Source organism: Homarus americanus, unplaced genomic scaffold (genome assembly GCF_018991925.1).
Source record: "Homarus americanus isolate GMGI-L3 unplaced genomic scaffold, GMGI_Hamer_2.0 scaffold51859, whole genome shotgun sequence".
NCBI lineage: Eukaryota > Metazoa > Arthropoda > Malacostraca > Decapoda > Nephropidae > Homarus > Homarus americanus.
Window position 1 is genome coordinate 11,166,593 of NW_024711292.1, and position 16,436 is coordinate 11,183,028.

At 40.7% G+C, this 16,436-nt stretch overlaps 1 protein-coding gene across 1 annotated transcript in view; it reads left to right on the plus strand.

The window, feature by feature from the left end:
• Window positions 1–16,436, plus strand: part of LOC121867254 (tensin-like) — a 60,577-nt gene that overhangs the window by 17,734 nt on the left and 26,407 nt on the right. Inside the window, exons 4-6 of the mRNA XM_042367157.1 lie at window positions 4,927–5,076; window positions 6,039–6,171; window positions 7,175–7,418. Coding sequence (XP_042223091.1) covers window positions 4,927–5,076; window positions 6,039–6,171; window positions 7,175–7,418 — 527 coding nt within the window. The remainder of the gene's footprint in view (window positions 1–4,926; window positions 5,077–6,038; window positions 6,172–7,174; window positions 7,419–16,436) is intronic.

A 16,436-nucleotide genomic window follows, 5' to 3' on the forward strand; every position in this document is an offset into this window, starting at 1 on the left:
GTGAACCCTCTAGTTAGCACCAGTTGAACCCTCTAGTTAGCACCAGTTGAACCCTCCAGTTAGCACCAGTTGAACCCTCTAGTTAGCACCAGTTGAACCCTCTAGTTAGCACCAGTTGAACCCTCTGGTTAGCACCAGTTGAACCCTCTAGTTATCACCAGGTGAACCCTCTAGTTAGCACCAGGTAAACTCCCGAGATGGCATCAGTGTGCTCCCCTCCCCCTCACCTTCCAGACACATGGCCACACACTCCAAAACTGCGTCTTAGACTATGAGAAAACGGAACCTCATAGGGACATATCCAAACATGCTGTATATGCAATGGTACACTGATATACTCAAGCTGTATCTACATTTCACATCTAGTAGCTAAGCAAACAATGTAATGAAAATACTCCATAACCCTCAACGCCCTACCACTGGTGTCTGATAAACAGTTTGTGTTGCCTCTACTCTGTAATCTTTTCACAACACCGCTCGTAGGATAGTTGTGGGGTGCACCATAAACTAGCTGCTCTCCTCGGTAAAATTAAACAAAATTCAGTTTCCCCTCAAACCTCAAAGCATACTCAGCCCTCACCTCTTTCCCCTCACACCTCATAAAATACCATTCCTTCACCCCTCTCTTTCCCCTCACAGTTCATTTCTTACCTCACACCTCACCCTTATCTTTCCCCTCACCCCTCACCCTCGCCCTTCCCCTCACACCTCACCCCTCACCCTCGTCCTTCCCCTCACACCTCACCTTCGTCCTTCCCCTCACACCTCACCCCTCACCCTCGTCCTTCACCTCACACCTCACTCCTAGCTGTCCCTTACCTCTCATCTTCGTCTTTCCCCAGACTCCTATTTGTCCTTACCCCTCATTATTAACTGTCACCTCACCCATCATCTCTCCCCTCACACCTCACCCTCATCTCTCCCCTCACACACCTCAATTTCATCTCTCCCTCACACCTCTCATCTCTCACCCCTCCCTCACCCCAGCCTTACATCTCCCCACACCTCACCCTCATCTCTCCCCTCTCACACCTCAGCCTTAAATTCCCTCACACCCCAGCCCTTTATATCTCCCCTGCACCCCACCCTCATCTCCCCCTCACACCTCAGCCTTAAATCTACCCTCACACCTCAGCCTTACATCTCCCCCCCTCACACCTCCCCTCATCTCTCCCCCTCCTCACCCCCAGCCTTTATCTCTACCCCCACACCCCAGCTTCTTTCCTTATCTCTACCCTCACACCTCAGCCTTAAATCTCCCCCTCACACTTCAGCCTTATATCTCCCCTCGCACCTCAATTCCCATTCCTCCCCTCACACCTCAGCCTTAAATCTCCCCCCACACCTCTCAGCCTTATATCTCCCCTCACACCTCACCCCATCTCTCCCTCACACCTCAGCGCCTTAAATCTCCCCCACACTTCAGCCTTATATCTCCCCTCGCACCCCTGCCCTCATCTCTCCCCCCACACCTCCCCCCCATCTCTCCCCCCACACCTCCCCCCATCTCTCTCCCCTCACACCTCACCCTCATCTCTCCCCTCACACTTCAGCCTTATATCTCCCCTCACACCTCACCCTCATCTCTCCCCTCACACCTCAGCCTTATCTCTACCCTCACACCTCAGCCTTATCTCTACCCTCACACCACTCCTCTCCTCACCTACTATGTATTGCCTCTCTCTTCCCTTCCGTCCTTCTATTTTTAACTTTTCCCTTTTCGTAATATCAATTCCAGTCCTTTATTATCTCCTCCCTCTCTCTGTCTCTCATTCTTCATCCTCCTTCGCTTCTCTCGTTCGTTTTTCACTTCTCATCGGTCTTTTCTCATTTCTCTCTTTCTCTATCTCTCATTCTTCATCCTCCTTTGTTTCTCTCCTTATTTTTTCTCTCTCTCCTCTTCATCATTTTCCTCACTCCTCCTTTTATCTCTTCTTCTACTAATTTTATTATTATTATTATTATTATTATTATTATTATTATTATTATTATTATTATTATTATTATTATTATTAGTAGTAGTAGTAGTAGTAGTAGTAGTAGTAGTAGTAGTACTTGGTGGATGCTTCAAACGCATTCAACATACTTAACCGCAAGGCTGCACTGCACAACATCAAGGTCAAGTGTCCAAGCTTTGCAATGTATGTTGAAAACTCGTATAGGAATCCATCAGACCTCTATATAGTAAACAACAAGGCTCTAAGAGGTGATACCATCTTACAGTCAACCGAGGGAACAACACAGGGGGACCCCGTTGCAATGGCAATGTATGCAATTGGCCTATCAGTGCTCCAACAAGAAATAAAATTTGAAACAACTGGTGTCAAACAAGTGGCGTATGCTGATGACCTTACAGGAGCAGGAAAAGTGGAGGACATCAAAAAGTGGTGGGACTTGGTAACATCGCGAGGTCCACAAATAGGGTACCACCCAAACGCCAACAAGTCCTTCCTCATCGTGAAGCCAGAACATTATGAACGGGCAATGGAGGTTTTTGGCGGAAGTGAGGTCAAAATAACTAAGGTTGGCCAAAGACATCTAGGCGCAGTAATTGGCACTACGGACTTCAAGACCGAGTACGTAGCGGGAAAGGTGAATGAGTGGGCTAGTGAAATCCAAGCTCTGTCTGAGATTTCTAACACAGAGCCGCATGCGGCTTTTGCTGCATTCACCCATGGCGTCAAGCATCGTTGGAACTACCTGATGCGTACTATTCCTGATATCGGACCCCTCCTCCACCCTCTGGAAGAAGCTATCAGTGTCAAGTCATTCCCAAATTAGTGAAACACCCTGACTTAACCCCAGCAGAAAGAGCACTTCTTGCACTTCCATCAAGACTGGGAGGGATGGGACTAACCAATCCAGAGGAGATTGCAGCCACCGAACATCAAAATTCACTTAAGCTCACGGCAGCCCTCACCGACCACATAATAGCCCAGAACACAACAGGGGAGGTGGATACCTGTGAAGTAAACAAGATTCGTAGGTCCATTACGACAGATCGACAGCACTGCCAAAATGATAAGTTGCAGCAACTGTTGCTGCAGGTACCAGAAAATTTGAAAAAAAAAAGTAGCTATAGCGCAGGAGGTGGGCGCCTCGAACTGGTTAACTACGTTACCGATAAGGGCAAATGGTTTCAGTCTTAACAAACAAGAATTTACAGATGCCATTGCTCTAAGGAACGGTTGGCCAGTTGAAGGTTTGCCCTCCCAATGCGCTTGTGGCTCTTCCTATGACGGCGATCACGCCATGGTGTGCAAGAAAGGGGGCTTCATATGCATGAGTCATGACGAGGTAAGGGACCGCACAGCAAATATGTTGAAGGAAATCTGCCGGGATGTCATGGTAGAACCGACCCTCCATCCATTGGATGGTGAGGTCTTCCAACATAGGACTTCAAACACATCTAACGAAGCCCTTGTTGACGTCAGTGCTCGAGGACTCTGGACGCGGGGACAGCAAGCTTTCTTCGACATCAGGATTTTTGATCCCATGGCCGCATGTCACCGTAACCTAGCTCTCGATGCTGCACATAGGAAGAACGAGAACGACAAGAGAAGGGCATATGGGGAGAGAATTCAAAACGTTGATCAAGGCAGCTTCACTCCTCTAGTGTTCACAACCTCTGGTGGGATGGGACCAAGTGCAAGATGCTTCTACACCGGACTCGCGGAGGTGCTATCCGAACAGAAGCAGCAGCCCAGAAGTTATGTTACAGCCTGGATGAGATGTCGACTGTCCTTCTCTCTCCTTCGGTCGGCTTTGCTCTGCCTCAGGGGAACGAGAGCTTCGGCCCCAAAGCAAACAACAGTTGCAGATATTGACTATGAGGCTACAGTCACTGAATGCCGCATAGATCTGAGGCTCAACTAAGTCAATACAGTTAGGATAGCTACTTATGTTTTAGGATATTAATATTAAGGTAATAAAATGGTGGCGAAGGAATGGCTATTGGGGGAGGCTGGAGGCCATTATACATTATTATATTATATAATTATATATATATTAGTAGTAGTAGTAGTATTTTTTATTGTACTATTGTTTTATTATCATCATCATCATCATCATCATCATCATCATCATCATCATCATCTTCTTCTGAGCAATTATATTTTACCTAACCTAACCCCTACATAATATTACCGTAGGACTAATAGGCTGAGTCCAGTTTTTGCCAACAAAATAATTTGACTTTTGCCACAATAAATATCTACCTAAAGCACTACAAAAATCTATGTGTTAACTGTGTAACTCCTTTGAATTAAACAATATAATCTGTAAATACTGTACTATCCTATTTACATTCATTTACAACGGGACACTAACAGTTTACCGTGGTAGGATAATACTGTGATACAAATTTAATCGGCCTGGCTACCCCCCTTTTTCAGTAATTGTCTAGTGGCCAGTTGACGCTTACTGTTAGCCCACACTTTAGCGGAGGTTTTTTTTTTTTTTACATTAATGGTGAGATGTTAAGTTAGATCGGTTTAGTTAGGTTAAGTTAGTTTATTTGGGGGGCCCTTTTAAAAGATGTGGTTGATACCGTAGCCACCGTGATGTTAAATAGAAGTGATACAGTCTTAAAGAATTACTATATATATATATATATATATATATATATATATATATATATATATATATATATATATATATATATATATATATATATATATATATATATATATATATATATTACACAGTACTGTAATATTCTTCTTTGTTTAGTTTATCTTATACGATAATTTGACTAATTACTAGTATATTTCTGGCAATATTTTCACTTTTCACCCCTAACCTTCTCTCTTCCGCCAAACACAAATTATTAACCAATTATTTTCTCTTTACAAAACACCTTCAGTCTTCACCAATATAATTTAATAATGTATAGAGTAAGCTAACTCGTGTTCTACCGCACCACAGAGGCGGGTACGAGAAGCTAGGCGTGGTGGTGGCGGCGTACATGCACTACAGCAACATCTGCGCCTCCACCGACCAGGCCCTCGACAGATATGCCATGAAACGCTTCTTCGATGATAAGATTGGCCAGCTGTACCACCCATCCCAGAAAAGGTGAGACCACGAATGTGTGCGTGAGTGCGTGAGGGAGGGGGACGGGGGAGAATGAGTGCGTGAGTGCATGAGGGAGGAGGAGAGAATGAGTGCATGAGTGTATGAGGGAGGGGGAGAGAGTGAGTGCTTGAGGGAGGGGTGAGAGTGAGTGTGTGTGTGATTAGGTGCGTGAGTGAGAGGGGAGAGTGATTCAGCGAGTGAGCGTGTATGGGTGAATTGGTGTTTGTGTGAAGGAAAGGGAAAGAGTGACTGGTTGAATGAGTGAATTAAAAACCAAGATTCCTGTGAGTGAATGAGTGAATAAAGTATGAGTTATATATAAGACAATTGAGTGTAAATGCTCTTTTGTTTCGTTCATTAATGAGTTTCAATGGTGAGGTATTTTTTGTCATAAATATAATAATAAAGGTGTTTATTGAATGCAAGGTGTCTGATAATTAACTCCTATTGTTTTACCCCAATTTTTTCCTTATAGTATTGATTAATTTCCTTTTTAATATCTATTGTTTAAAACCTTTTTTAATACATAGGGTAATAGTAGATTAATACCTATTTTGGTGACCTATTTTAATACCGTTTGTTTTGTAATAATAGCAGTAGTAATTTATTGTGTTGATAACTATGTAATTACTATTTCTCAAGAGATATTTTGGTACCTAATGTTTATATGATAATTTTTTTATGTCTATTTTGCAATACCTAATTAAAAATCCATTGTTTGAAATAGAGGAAAAAAAAAAAATACTGGACCACCTGAAGATTAGACACCTCTACTTATTCCACCTAACGACTAAACACCTTAACGCTACCCGAAAGAGTTAGGTTAGGTTAAGTTAGATTAGGTTAACGCCAAGATATTTAATCATCACGTGAAATAAACAAGGGTTCCTAATCTTTAGGTGATCAATAACACACTTTAGTTTAGCCATGCAAAATATCTAACGTGAACCTTGTTGCCTCAGATACGTGCAGTACTTCGCCGGGTTACTGTCAGGGGTAATCCGCATCAACTCTAGTCCACTATACCTGCACACGCTTACCATGTACGGCGTCCCACACTTCGAGCCGCGAGGAGGCTGCCATCTATTTATCAAAGTAAGTGTGTGTGTGTGTGTGTGTGTGTGTGTGTGAGTGTGTGTGTGTGTGTGTTTTCCCATTAAGAGACACATAAACTTTTTTTTTGGTACAGTGAGAAAAAGTAGAATAGAATTTTAATATAATTTTTATGTAAATTTGTAATGTTGGTCGTATCTCGTGTAGCTATTGTGAGTTTAAGCCAAGGAACAGACCAGTACTGAAGGAGCCTGTGTTTTGTAAATATAATCTTAGCATGTTGTATATAATTTGAATAAACATGAATATTAAAACACATGTCTGAGTAAAGTGTTTGTGGAAGTATGAAGTGAAGTACAGTATACATTTATGACCATATTGTGTGTATGAAGTGAAGAACAGTATACATTTATGACCACCTTGTTTGAATTTTCTCCTGCAAACACTAAATTGTTTCCTGTGTATATAATCTCATCTGAGAATCTGTAATGGATTGATATACTTTTGTTCTGTTAGTTTATGATTCATGTGGTGGAATTTGATGTGTAGTTCAGAAGAGTTCTCATTGTTGTGTGTCGTCAGCCATGTCTCATACTTGCTTGGCTGAATTTAATTCAAACTTAACACAGAAATGAGATATCCCATACAGGTAGGCGGGTGATCTGTGGTTACCTCCGGGTGTAGTGGCCTCACCTTACCCGCTAAGAGGGCGCCTGGTAGTCCTACATATAATGCCCGGTTCCCTTTCTGTAAAAATACACTGGTGATAGGAAGAACATCCTGCAGTTTAACTTGCTTTAAATTTGCCTTCCGGTAACCCATGCAAGTGTGAAAAATAACTCTTAAACGATGATGATGATGATGATGATGATGATGATGATGATGATGATGATGATGATCTGTGTTCGGGTGGTTTATCTAGTCGATAATATTTGCATAATTTTTTTAGTGTAGAATAGTTTGTATGTAAGGGCTTAGATCATCTACAGAGAACAGTTATTATTGTAGTGCCATTTAGAGAAGCTAATATTCCTCATGTCTACAGATCTACCAAGGGATGACCCCCATCTACACCTCAGGGATCTACAACCTCACAGAGACGATGAGACAAGTGACTATCGTCTTCGAGATGGGTATACAGCTTAGGGGAGACATCCTGCTCAAGGCCTACCACAGGAGACTCATGCCAGCCTCCAGAGAAGTCATCTTTAGAATGCAGTTCCATACATGTGCTGTCTCTGAGAAGATCCTGGCCTTCACCAGAAATGACCTGGATGATGCATGCAATGGTGAGGCTGGTGGCCAAGTCGTTGTCTTCTTGTTTTGTCCTTATTTTAAATATTTTGAGCTGATCTTAACATGATTCTGTATATACACTTTTAAAGATAGGCAAGAGAATTTATATTTTTTTTTTAAGTGCGATAGTTTGTATTTAATTTGGTTTAATTTTGTGCTGTATGTTTCACTAAGTATTTAAACAGAACATATATAATATACATCATGAGGGAGAGTGTGTTTATTAAAGAGAAAGTTTCAGTTTGGAAGATAGTAAAGAAGTACAAGAACGTATCCATGTGTTGTGGTGACGAGGGACTGGACCTCACACACACACACACACACACACACACACACACACACACACACACACACACACACACACACACACAGAGTAGAAACAGTGAAAACAGAAAGTATTGGTCATTTCATCTGTAAATACAATACGTGAGAGTTTCCGTCTGTTGTTGTAGCGTCAGGGGAGTTAACTTGAACCAGTGTGTGTGTCTGTGCTGTATTAGTCTGTCTCCATACATCAGTCAGACTAAGAGACTCTTTTAACACCATAAATAATGAACAAAACTTCCTATTAGTTTAACAGTTAAACCAATAAACCAATTAATAAAACCACAGCATGATGAAATAATGTTACGTGAAACTAATAAAGGTTCTCTTCTGCCTTGTAAGAGAAACTACAAAATACAAATAAAATAGTTTGTATAAATGTAAAATAAGAATTATATAGAGATCAAATGGGTCCTCGATATGTGGGACAAATAGTCACGTAGGCTGGACAATGAATGTGGCCTGAGGATCATTGTGTAGGGGAGGAAGGTCATGTATCACTGGGGACTGAAGCTGACTGATGATCTATTACCAAGACAGTAACTCAATGCTGTACTGTATACCAGCTGAGTGGAGACTTCACATTGTACTCATACACATAACACGGATCACCTGAAGATTAGGCACCCTACATAGGTGGGTTAGACTAAGCTACGATAGGAGAGGTTAGGTTAGCTTTTGGGTGATTAATCTTAAGGCAAAATAATCTGGGATGCCTATTCTTCAGGTGATCCCATAGTATAATAGTAGGTCCCATATCATGCAGTTTTATGGTAAAAAAAATCACATTCTCAAAGTTTTCCCCTCTGTTAATGTCTCTCTCTCTCTCTCTCTCTCTCTCTCTCTCTCTCTCTCTCTCTCTCTCTCTCTCTCTCTCTCTCTCTCTCTCCTCATACATGCAGTCTTTTCACTCTTATTGCTATGACAGATTCGTTGGCTGCATGTACCCCCACCGAAAAGGACACTACCATTAGGAAAGAAAAATTTGTAAAAAAAAAATGGATTTTTATAACAGGACATGGCACTGAGGGGGGGGAGGGGGTGAGGGGGGGATTAGTTGGAGGTGTGGAGGGTTAAAGAGGGCCGAGTTTTTAACGAATATATTAAAACCTGGGAGGGATTAGGTTTTTGTTATATAAAAGGGCCGGTGTGGTGGTATAGGAATGTAGGAGGATCAACAAAGGAGTTATTTAAGTGAGGTGAGCGGAAGTAAGTGTTGAGAGAGAGAGAGAGAGAGAGAGAGAGAGAGAGAGAGAGAGAACAAAGACTTAAATGGAAGGGGCAGTGTTTCTCTCTCTCTCTCTCTCTCTCTCTCTTTCTCTCTCAGATGCATATATTATTGTGAGTTATATATGAAGCCTATAGAGGAACGTGAATTATATAAGAAGAGCATAGACTCGTGTGGATTATATAGAAATAAATATAGTGTATAACAGTGAGCTATACAGTATAGACTCGTCTGAGCTATATAGTGACAAAAAGGAGTGGGAACTATTCTTTGGGTATTTTGCAAGTGTTATGTTATTGTGGGTAGAATAACATGCTATCCTATGTATTTTAAACTTGCTATCATATACAAGTGAACTGTACCATTCAATTTAAAAATGCTAGAACTGATTATTTCCAGCACTAACCTATATAACTTACGTGGATACCTGGGGCTCGATATCATCTACTGTTCTGTACAGTATTAGCTAAACAAGGTATCATGGATTAAATAGATAGATATCCTGGACTAGCTCTCCTATAATACTTAAAACAGATATAAAGGGAGACGAGACGTGCTACTCCCCGAGGGTAGAGTCGAGAAATGTCAAGGTTGCAAAATTTACGGTGGAAAAACTTTAATATTATGCGACTTTTTTAATACAAGTTCTCATGGCTGAAGGAATTTTAAGGCAGGTGTTTTTGACTTAGTTATGGAGGGTCACTTATTAAGGTTACTTTAGTTGGGGTGTTTTTATTGATTTAATTATTTATTTATTCATTTGTAAGAAAAAATGTTGCTTGTTGTAAAAGGTGGAAGAAAGGGCCTGTCTCTCTCTGTAAATTATCCAAGAAAATGTTCCACTTCATGTTACACAGGTATATAGTGTACAATGCTTCACACTGAACCTAACCTAACCTAGCCTAGCCTAGCCTAACCTAACCACTAATTAATATTATTAGTAGTAGCATTATAGACACGAAAGAGATTCCAACAATAATTCCTTCCCAATTATTATACAGTACATGACAGTTTTAAGCTAATCAAGTATCCTTAAGTGTTAGTATTGAATTAATTATATTCATTTATACTCAACAATAAAAAATTCGCTTAAGATTTTAATTTCATTAGACAAAAGTTTCAGTGTCTATTATTGTACCGTTGTTAATTAAGGAATTTGTCAAATATTTCACACACAACCCGTAGAGTTTACCAGTGTCAGGGTGAAGTGTTGGAGACGGCTCATGGCTGACGTGTTCTGGAGAGAGGGAGAGACAGACGGACACACAGAGAACGACACACACACACATACGCGCGTGCAAGCAGAAATACAGACAGACAGATAGATAGACGGACGGGCACACACACACACACACACACACACAGACACACACACACAAATGCAGAGAGAGAGAGAGAGAGAGAGCATTCCAGAAACTGAAATATACTGAAGTTTAATTATATGCATTCATCTGTACTGTACTCTCTTCTGAAACAGATCTCATATATGTGTATGCTTGAATGTATGTCTGCATGTATATGTAAGGCTCCGTTTGTGAAATTGCTCAGTTCATAAACTGGGCAGTCATTTTGTCCAGTTCTTGAAATGGGTTCCCACCCTAAACCACCTCGACCTAACCTAACCTAACTCGACCCGACCGTACCCAGCCTAGCCTAACCCAACCTAACTTAAGCCATCTTAACCTAAGGTATATTAAGAGCACATTGAACAGCTAGGGAAATTACCTCACCTAACTCAACCTATCCTAACCAAACCTACATAACTTTGATTAGATAGGTTACGCTAGGAAAGGGTGGATTGGGTTAGGTTAGGTTAGGTTAGGTTAGGTTGGTTTATGTTGGGTTGGGAAGCCATTTCACAAAATGAGCAAAATTACTGCCCAGTTCATGAAGTGGACGATTTCACAAAAGGGACGCAACATATGTATGTATGTATGTATGTATGTATGTATGTATGTATAAAGTTCTAGGTACATACTTTATCCTAATGTTACATTGACAATTTATCTTATTGAAAAATACACAATAATTCGTAACGCATTGTCACATACATATATAGTTTGTGTGAGTCAATTACTACGCTGTGCACTTTTTAAACTGGTCTTTGTAAGTTATTAAAATGTACTAATTGACTGAGTATTGTACTACCACACGTGTAGTGTGTGTAAACTGTCGCTGTACGCACACACATACACACACACATATATATATATATATATATATATATATATATATATATATATATATATATATATATATATATATTATATATATATATATATATATATATATATATATATATATATATATATATATATTTATTTATATTTATATTTCATGTAAATCCACAATGAAAACGTGGAAAAGATAAATCTTGATAAAATCACATATATTATATATATATATATATATATATATATATATATATATATATATATATATATATATATATATATATATATATATTGTGAAGCTGTTCATTGCAGCAGTCATTTTACCAAGTCAGAAAAGGTCAAAGGTCAAGTTAAAATTCCTCCCCTGAACAGTGTGTACTGTATGTATGTATGTATGTATGTATGTATGTATGTATGCTTTGTGTGTGTATGTGTGTTAATAATAATAATAATAATAATAATAATAATAATAATAATAGTGATAATGATATTGAAATGTTGATTCTTAAACAGTTTATTTAACCAGAAAAATATAGATACAGAGTCGATAATAATAACATTATTGACTTGGCTGAGCCAGTTGAGAGCCTGAGCTCTACTGTAGGCACCTGATATATACTGTCCATTTATCTCAAGGAAGTATTATGTAACATTTAGTATCATCTGGAATAGTACACATAACATGGTGGTAATAAGAACATATCAGAATGTTACCACGATTATCACTTCAATATTTATTTGTTTTATTTATTTTATTATCTTTTTTTACATATATATATTATAAGTATATACATATTTTACAGTGGAGTTGATATACATAAATACGATGAGGGAGGGAAGCAATATAACATGGGTTTTATTAAGGTGAAACAAGAGGACAGAAGCTGTCAGTATCATGTCTTGTCGGATTTATATAATTATTGCAATGGTAATTTCCATCTATCCACATGGCAATTTCTGATGTAATGGATTTGGTGGTACAATAAAAGTAGGTATATATTAATTCTTAGACAATATATATTTTTTTAAGAGATGATCTAAAGGGAGGGAGTGTAGTCTTTTCTCGGATGGGTGGGGGTAAGTTGTTCCACACCTTCACACCATGATATTTTATGGAGGTCCGGGACTGAGAGGAGCGCAGCATGGGGGGTGGTCTCAGTAGCTCTTGGTGCCTTAAGTTGTATCTCTGATTATTCCGGAACTGGAAATAATTATTTTCAATCAAGTGATTCACGGGTTTTTGTTAATATCCTCGATTTTTAACATTTTCAATTTAACAAATTGTTCGTTAGTGTGATCAGTTTTTTTCCAGTAGATCATTGTCCACACAACTCTCTTCTGCACAGTAATCAGGGGTTGTGTTTTTGTAGAGCCAGAGGCCCCCATAGTGTGGGTGACAGTGTATCAGGTGTTGATAAATAAGATCATAATAGATTTCTTTCAATGCTGGAAGAGTGAGTGACTGTCGAGTGTGATACATGATACCGCACTGTTTATTGACTTTACTGTTAATGGATTGTGTGTGGTTTCTCCAGGTAAGTTTCTCATCAACAATAACTCCGAGGAATTTAATATTTTTTTTCAAATTTGAAGACTGTATTACCAAGGTACAGGGGGTCCAAATCTGGGGATTGTTTTTCCTTCTGTGAAAGATCGTGTAGTGGGTTTTTTCGAGGTTTAAGGTCAGTTTATTACGTTTTACCCAGGTCCTGACTTTAGTCAATTCATTGTTCATAGTTCTCATCAAGGAATGGAGGTCTGAGTTGCTGGTATAGAGATTACTATCGTCTGCAAATAAGTTGTATTTTATGAGTGTGCTGGAGTGGACTATATCGTTTACGTACAACAAGAACAATACAGGACCGAGAATGGAACCTTGAGGGACACCAGGCATAATTGGTGAGAAGTCTGATTGATGATTATTATAGCAGACATACTACTTCCTGGTAGACAGATGTAAGGTAAATCAATTGTGGGATAAACCCCTAACGCCGTAATGTTCAAGCTTTGCCAGGAGGATTGTCTGGTCGACAGTATCAAAGGCTTTTGAGAGGTACAGGAATTTTCCGACTGTGAACTGACTGTCATCAAAGGCGTTTAAGATTTCATTAGTAAAGGATAGCAGAGCAATCTCAGTTGACTTCTCCAGTATATTACGTTAGGCTGGGAGGACTGATATGGGTCGGTAATCCTTGAAAAGTCCTTTATCACCCGATTTCTTATGTGCTGGGTGAACTTTAGCAATTTTCAGTTTATCCAGAAATACACCACTATTGAAGGAGGAGTTACAAATGTGTAAGAGAATAGGTAGCAATAGGTGGGCTACTTTCTGAATGATGCTCGTTGGGATATCGTCGTTGCCTGCAGCTGCATCTTTGAATATTTTTATGATGGCCAGTAATTCATCAGCTGTGACAGGGGATAAGAACAGCTCATTTTGCTGTCTATTTTGCAGGTAGGTTCTAAATTCCTGATGGTGGTCAGGGATGCTCTTTGCAAGATTTTTGCCAACATTAATAAAATAATCATTGAACTGGTTGGTAATGACATAGGGTTCCGTTTCAACTGTATCATTTATTATAAAAGCTGATTGGGGTTGAGTGTTCCTGTTCCGAATAGAATTGATGATACTCCAGGTTTTCTTACTGTTGCCTGATGCTGACTGGAGCTTATTTTTATAATAGTTACGTCTGGCATTTCTAACTACTTGAGTGACTTTATTTCTGATACTTCGGTAAACATAACCGAAAGTTATGGGCCGTTTTTGCAAAATTAAAAATAAATAATAATAATAATGATAATAATAATGATAATAATAATAATAATAATAATAATAATAATAATAATAATAATAATAATAATAATAATAATAATAATAATAATAATAATATTAATAATAATAATAATAATAATAATAATAATAATAATAATAAGCGGCTTATTGGGAAAATAGCAGCCAATGTCTGAAAATACACAATGTACAGAAATTATATAAATTACATAAGGAAACATGTGGTGATTATACAGTTTAACTAGAGTCTGATACTTTTAACTGTGGTTGGAGAGGCTGGTGTTAGCTCTGATGCAGCTGCGGTGTTGTACAGCTGGCCGGTCCCAGTCCACGGAGTATCGTCAGCCCCACATGGTGTCGGCGAGGGTTGTCTCACAAGGGTCCAGGGTTTGGCACTTGGGTGTTTATTGGTTGGGTCCGAGTCTCCCTTTGCCCCCGAAAGTCTGGCATCTCACGTCCTGCTGTTTCCACCGCCAACACTTGTTTCCACCGCCAACTCTTGCTTCCACCGCCAACACTTGTTTCCACCGCCAACACTTGTTTCCACCGCCAACTCTTGTTTCCACCGCCAACACTTGTTTCCACCAACACTTGTTTCCACCCAACACTTGTTTCCACCGCCAACACTTGTTTCCACCGCCAACACTTGTTTCCACCACCAACTCTTGTTTCCACCGCCAACACTTGTTTGTTTCCACCACCAACTCTTGTTTCAACACTTGTTTCCACCCAACACTTGTTTCCACCGTCAACACTTGTTTCCACCGTCAACACTTGTTTCCACCGTTTCCACCACCAACTCTTGTTTCACTTGTTTCCACCGCCAACCTTGTTTTCTTGTTTTGCCAACACTTGTTTCCACCGCCAACACTTGTTTCCACAACCTTGTTTCACCGCCAACACTTGTTTCCACCACCAACTCTTGTTTCCACCGCCAACACTTGTTTCCACCGCCAACACTTATTTTTTCCACCGCCAACTCTTGTTTCCACCAACACTTGTTTCCACCGCCAACACTTGTTTCACCGCCCAACACTTGTTTCCACCGCCAACACTTGTTTCCACAGCCAACTCTTGTTTCCACCGCCAACACTTGTTTCCACCGCCAACACTTGTTTCCACCGCCACACTTGTTTCCACCGCCAACACTTGTTTCTACCGCCAACACTTGTTTCCACCGCCAACACTTGTTTCCACCGCCAACATTTGTCCACCGCCAACACTTGTTTTTTCCACCGCCAACACTTGTTTCCACCGCCAACACTTGTTTCCACCGCCCTTGTTTCCACCGCCAACACTTGTTTCCACCGCCAACACTTGTTTCCACCGCCAACACTTTTCCACACCGCCAACACTTGTTTCCACTGTTTCCACCGCCAACACTTGTTTTTTCCACCGCCAACACTTGTTTTCCACCGCCAACACTTGTTTCCACTGCCAACACTTGTTTACTTGTTTCCACCGCCAACTCTTGTTTCCACCGCCAACACTTGTTTCCACCGCCAACACTTGTTTCCACCGCCAACATCCACCGCCAACACTTGTTTTTCCACCGCCAACTCTTGTTTCCACCGCCAACACTTGTTTCCACCGCCAACACTTGTTTCCACCGCCAACACTTGTTTCCACCGCCTTGTTTCCACCGCCAACTCTTGTTTCCACCGCCAACACTTGTTCTTGTTTCCACCGCCAACACTTGTTTGTTTCCACCGCCAACACTTGTTTCCACCGCCAACACTTGTTTCCACCGCCAACACTTGTTTGCCAACACTTGTTTCCACCGCCAACACTTGTTTCTTGTTTCCACTGCCAACACTTGCCAACACTTGTTTCCAACAGCCAACACTTGTTTTGCCAACACTTGTTTCCACACGCCAACACTTGTTTCCACCGCCAACACTTGTTTCCACCGCCAACACTTGTTTCCACCGTTTCCAACTGTTTCCACCGTCAACACTTGTCACTGCCAACACTTGTTTCCAACACGCCAACACTTGTTTCCACCGCCAACACTTGTTTCCACTGCCAACACTTGTTTCCACCGTCAACACTTGTGCCAACACTTGTTTCCCGCCAACACTTGTTTCCACTGCCAACACTTGTTTCCACCGCCAACACTTGTTTCCACCGCCAACACTTGTTTCCACCGCCAACACTTGTTTCCACCGCCAACTCTTGTTTCCACCGTCAACACTTGTTTCCACTGCCAACCTTGTTTCCACCGCCAACACTTGTTTCCACCCAACACTTGTTTCCACCGCCAACACTTGTTTCCACCGCCAACACTTGTTTCCACCGCCAACACTTGTTTCCATTCTTTTCGAATAAAAATTGTCACTATATGTTACTTGTAGTGAGTTGATCAACAATCCTTGCACTGGTGTCTTGGTGAGGAGGAAGTTATGGGAGCTGCCCGGGGTTACAGGCAAGTCCTGGCAGCTCCTGAGGAATGCTTAGGCCTAGGATGACAGTCTGTCTACGACAGCGGTAGACG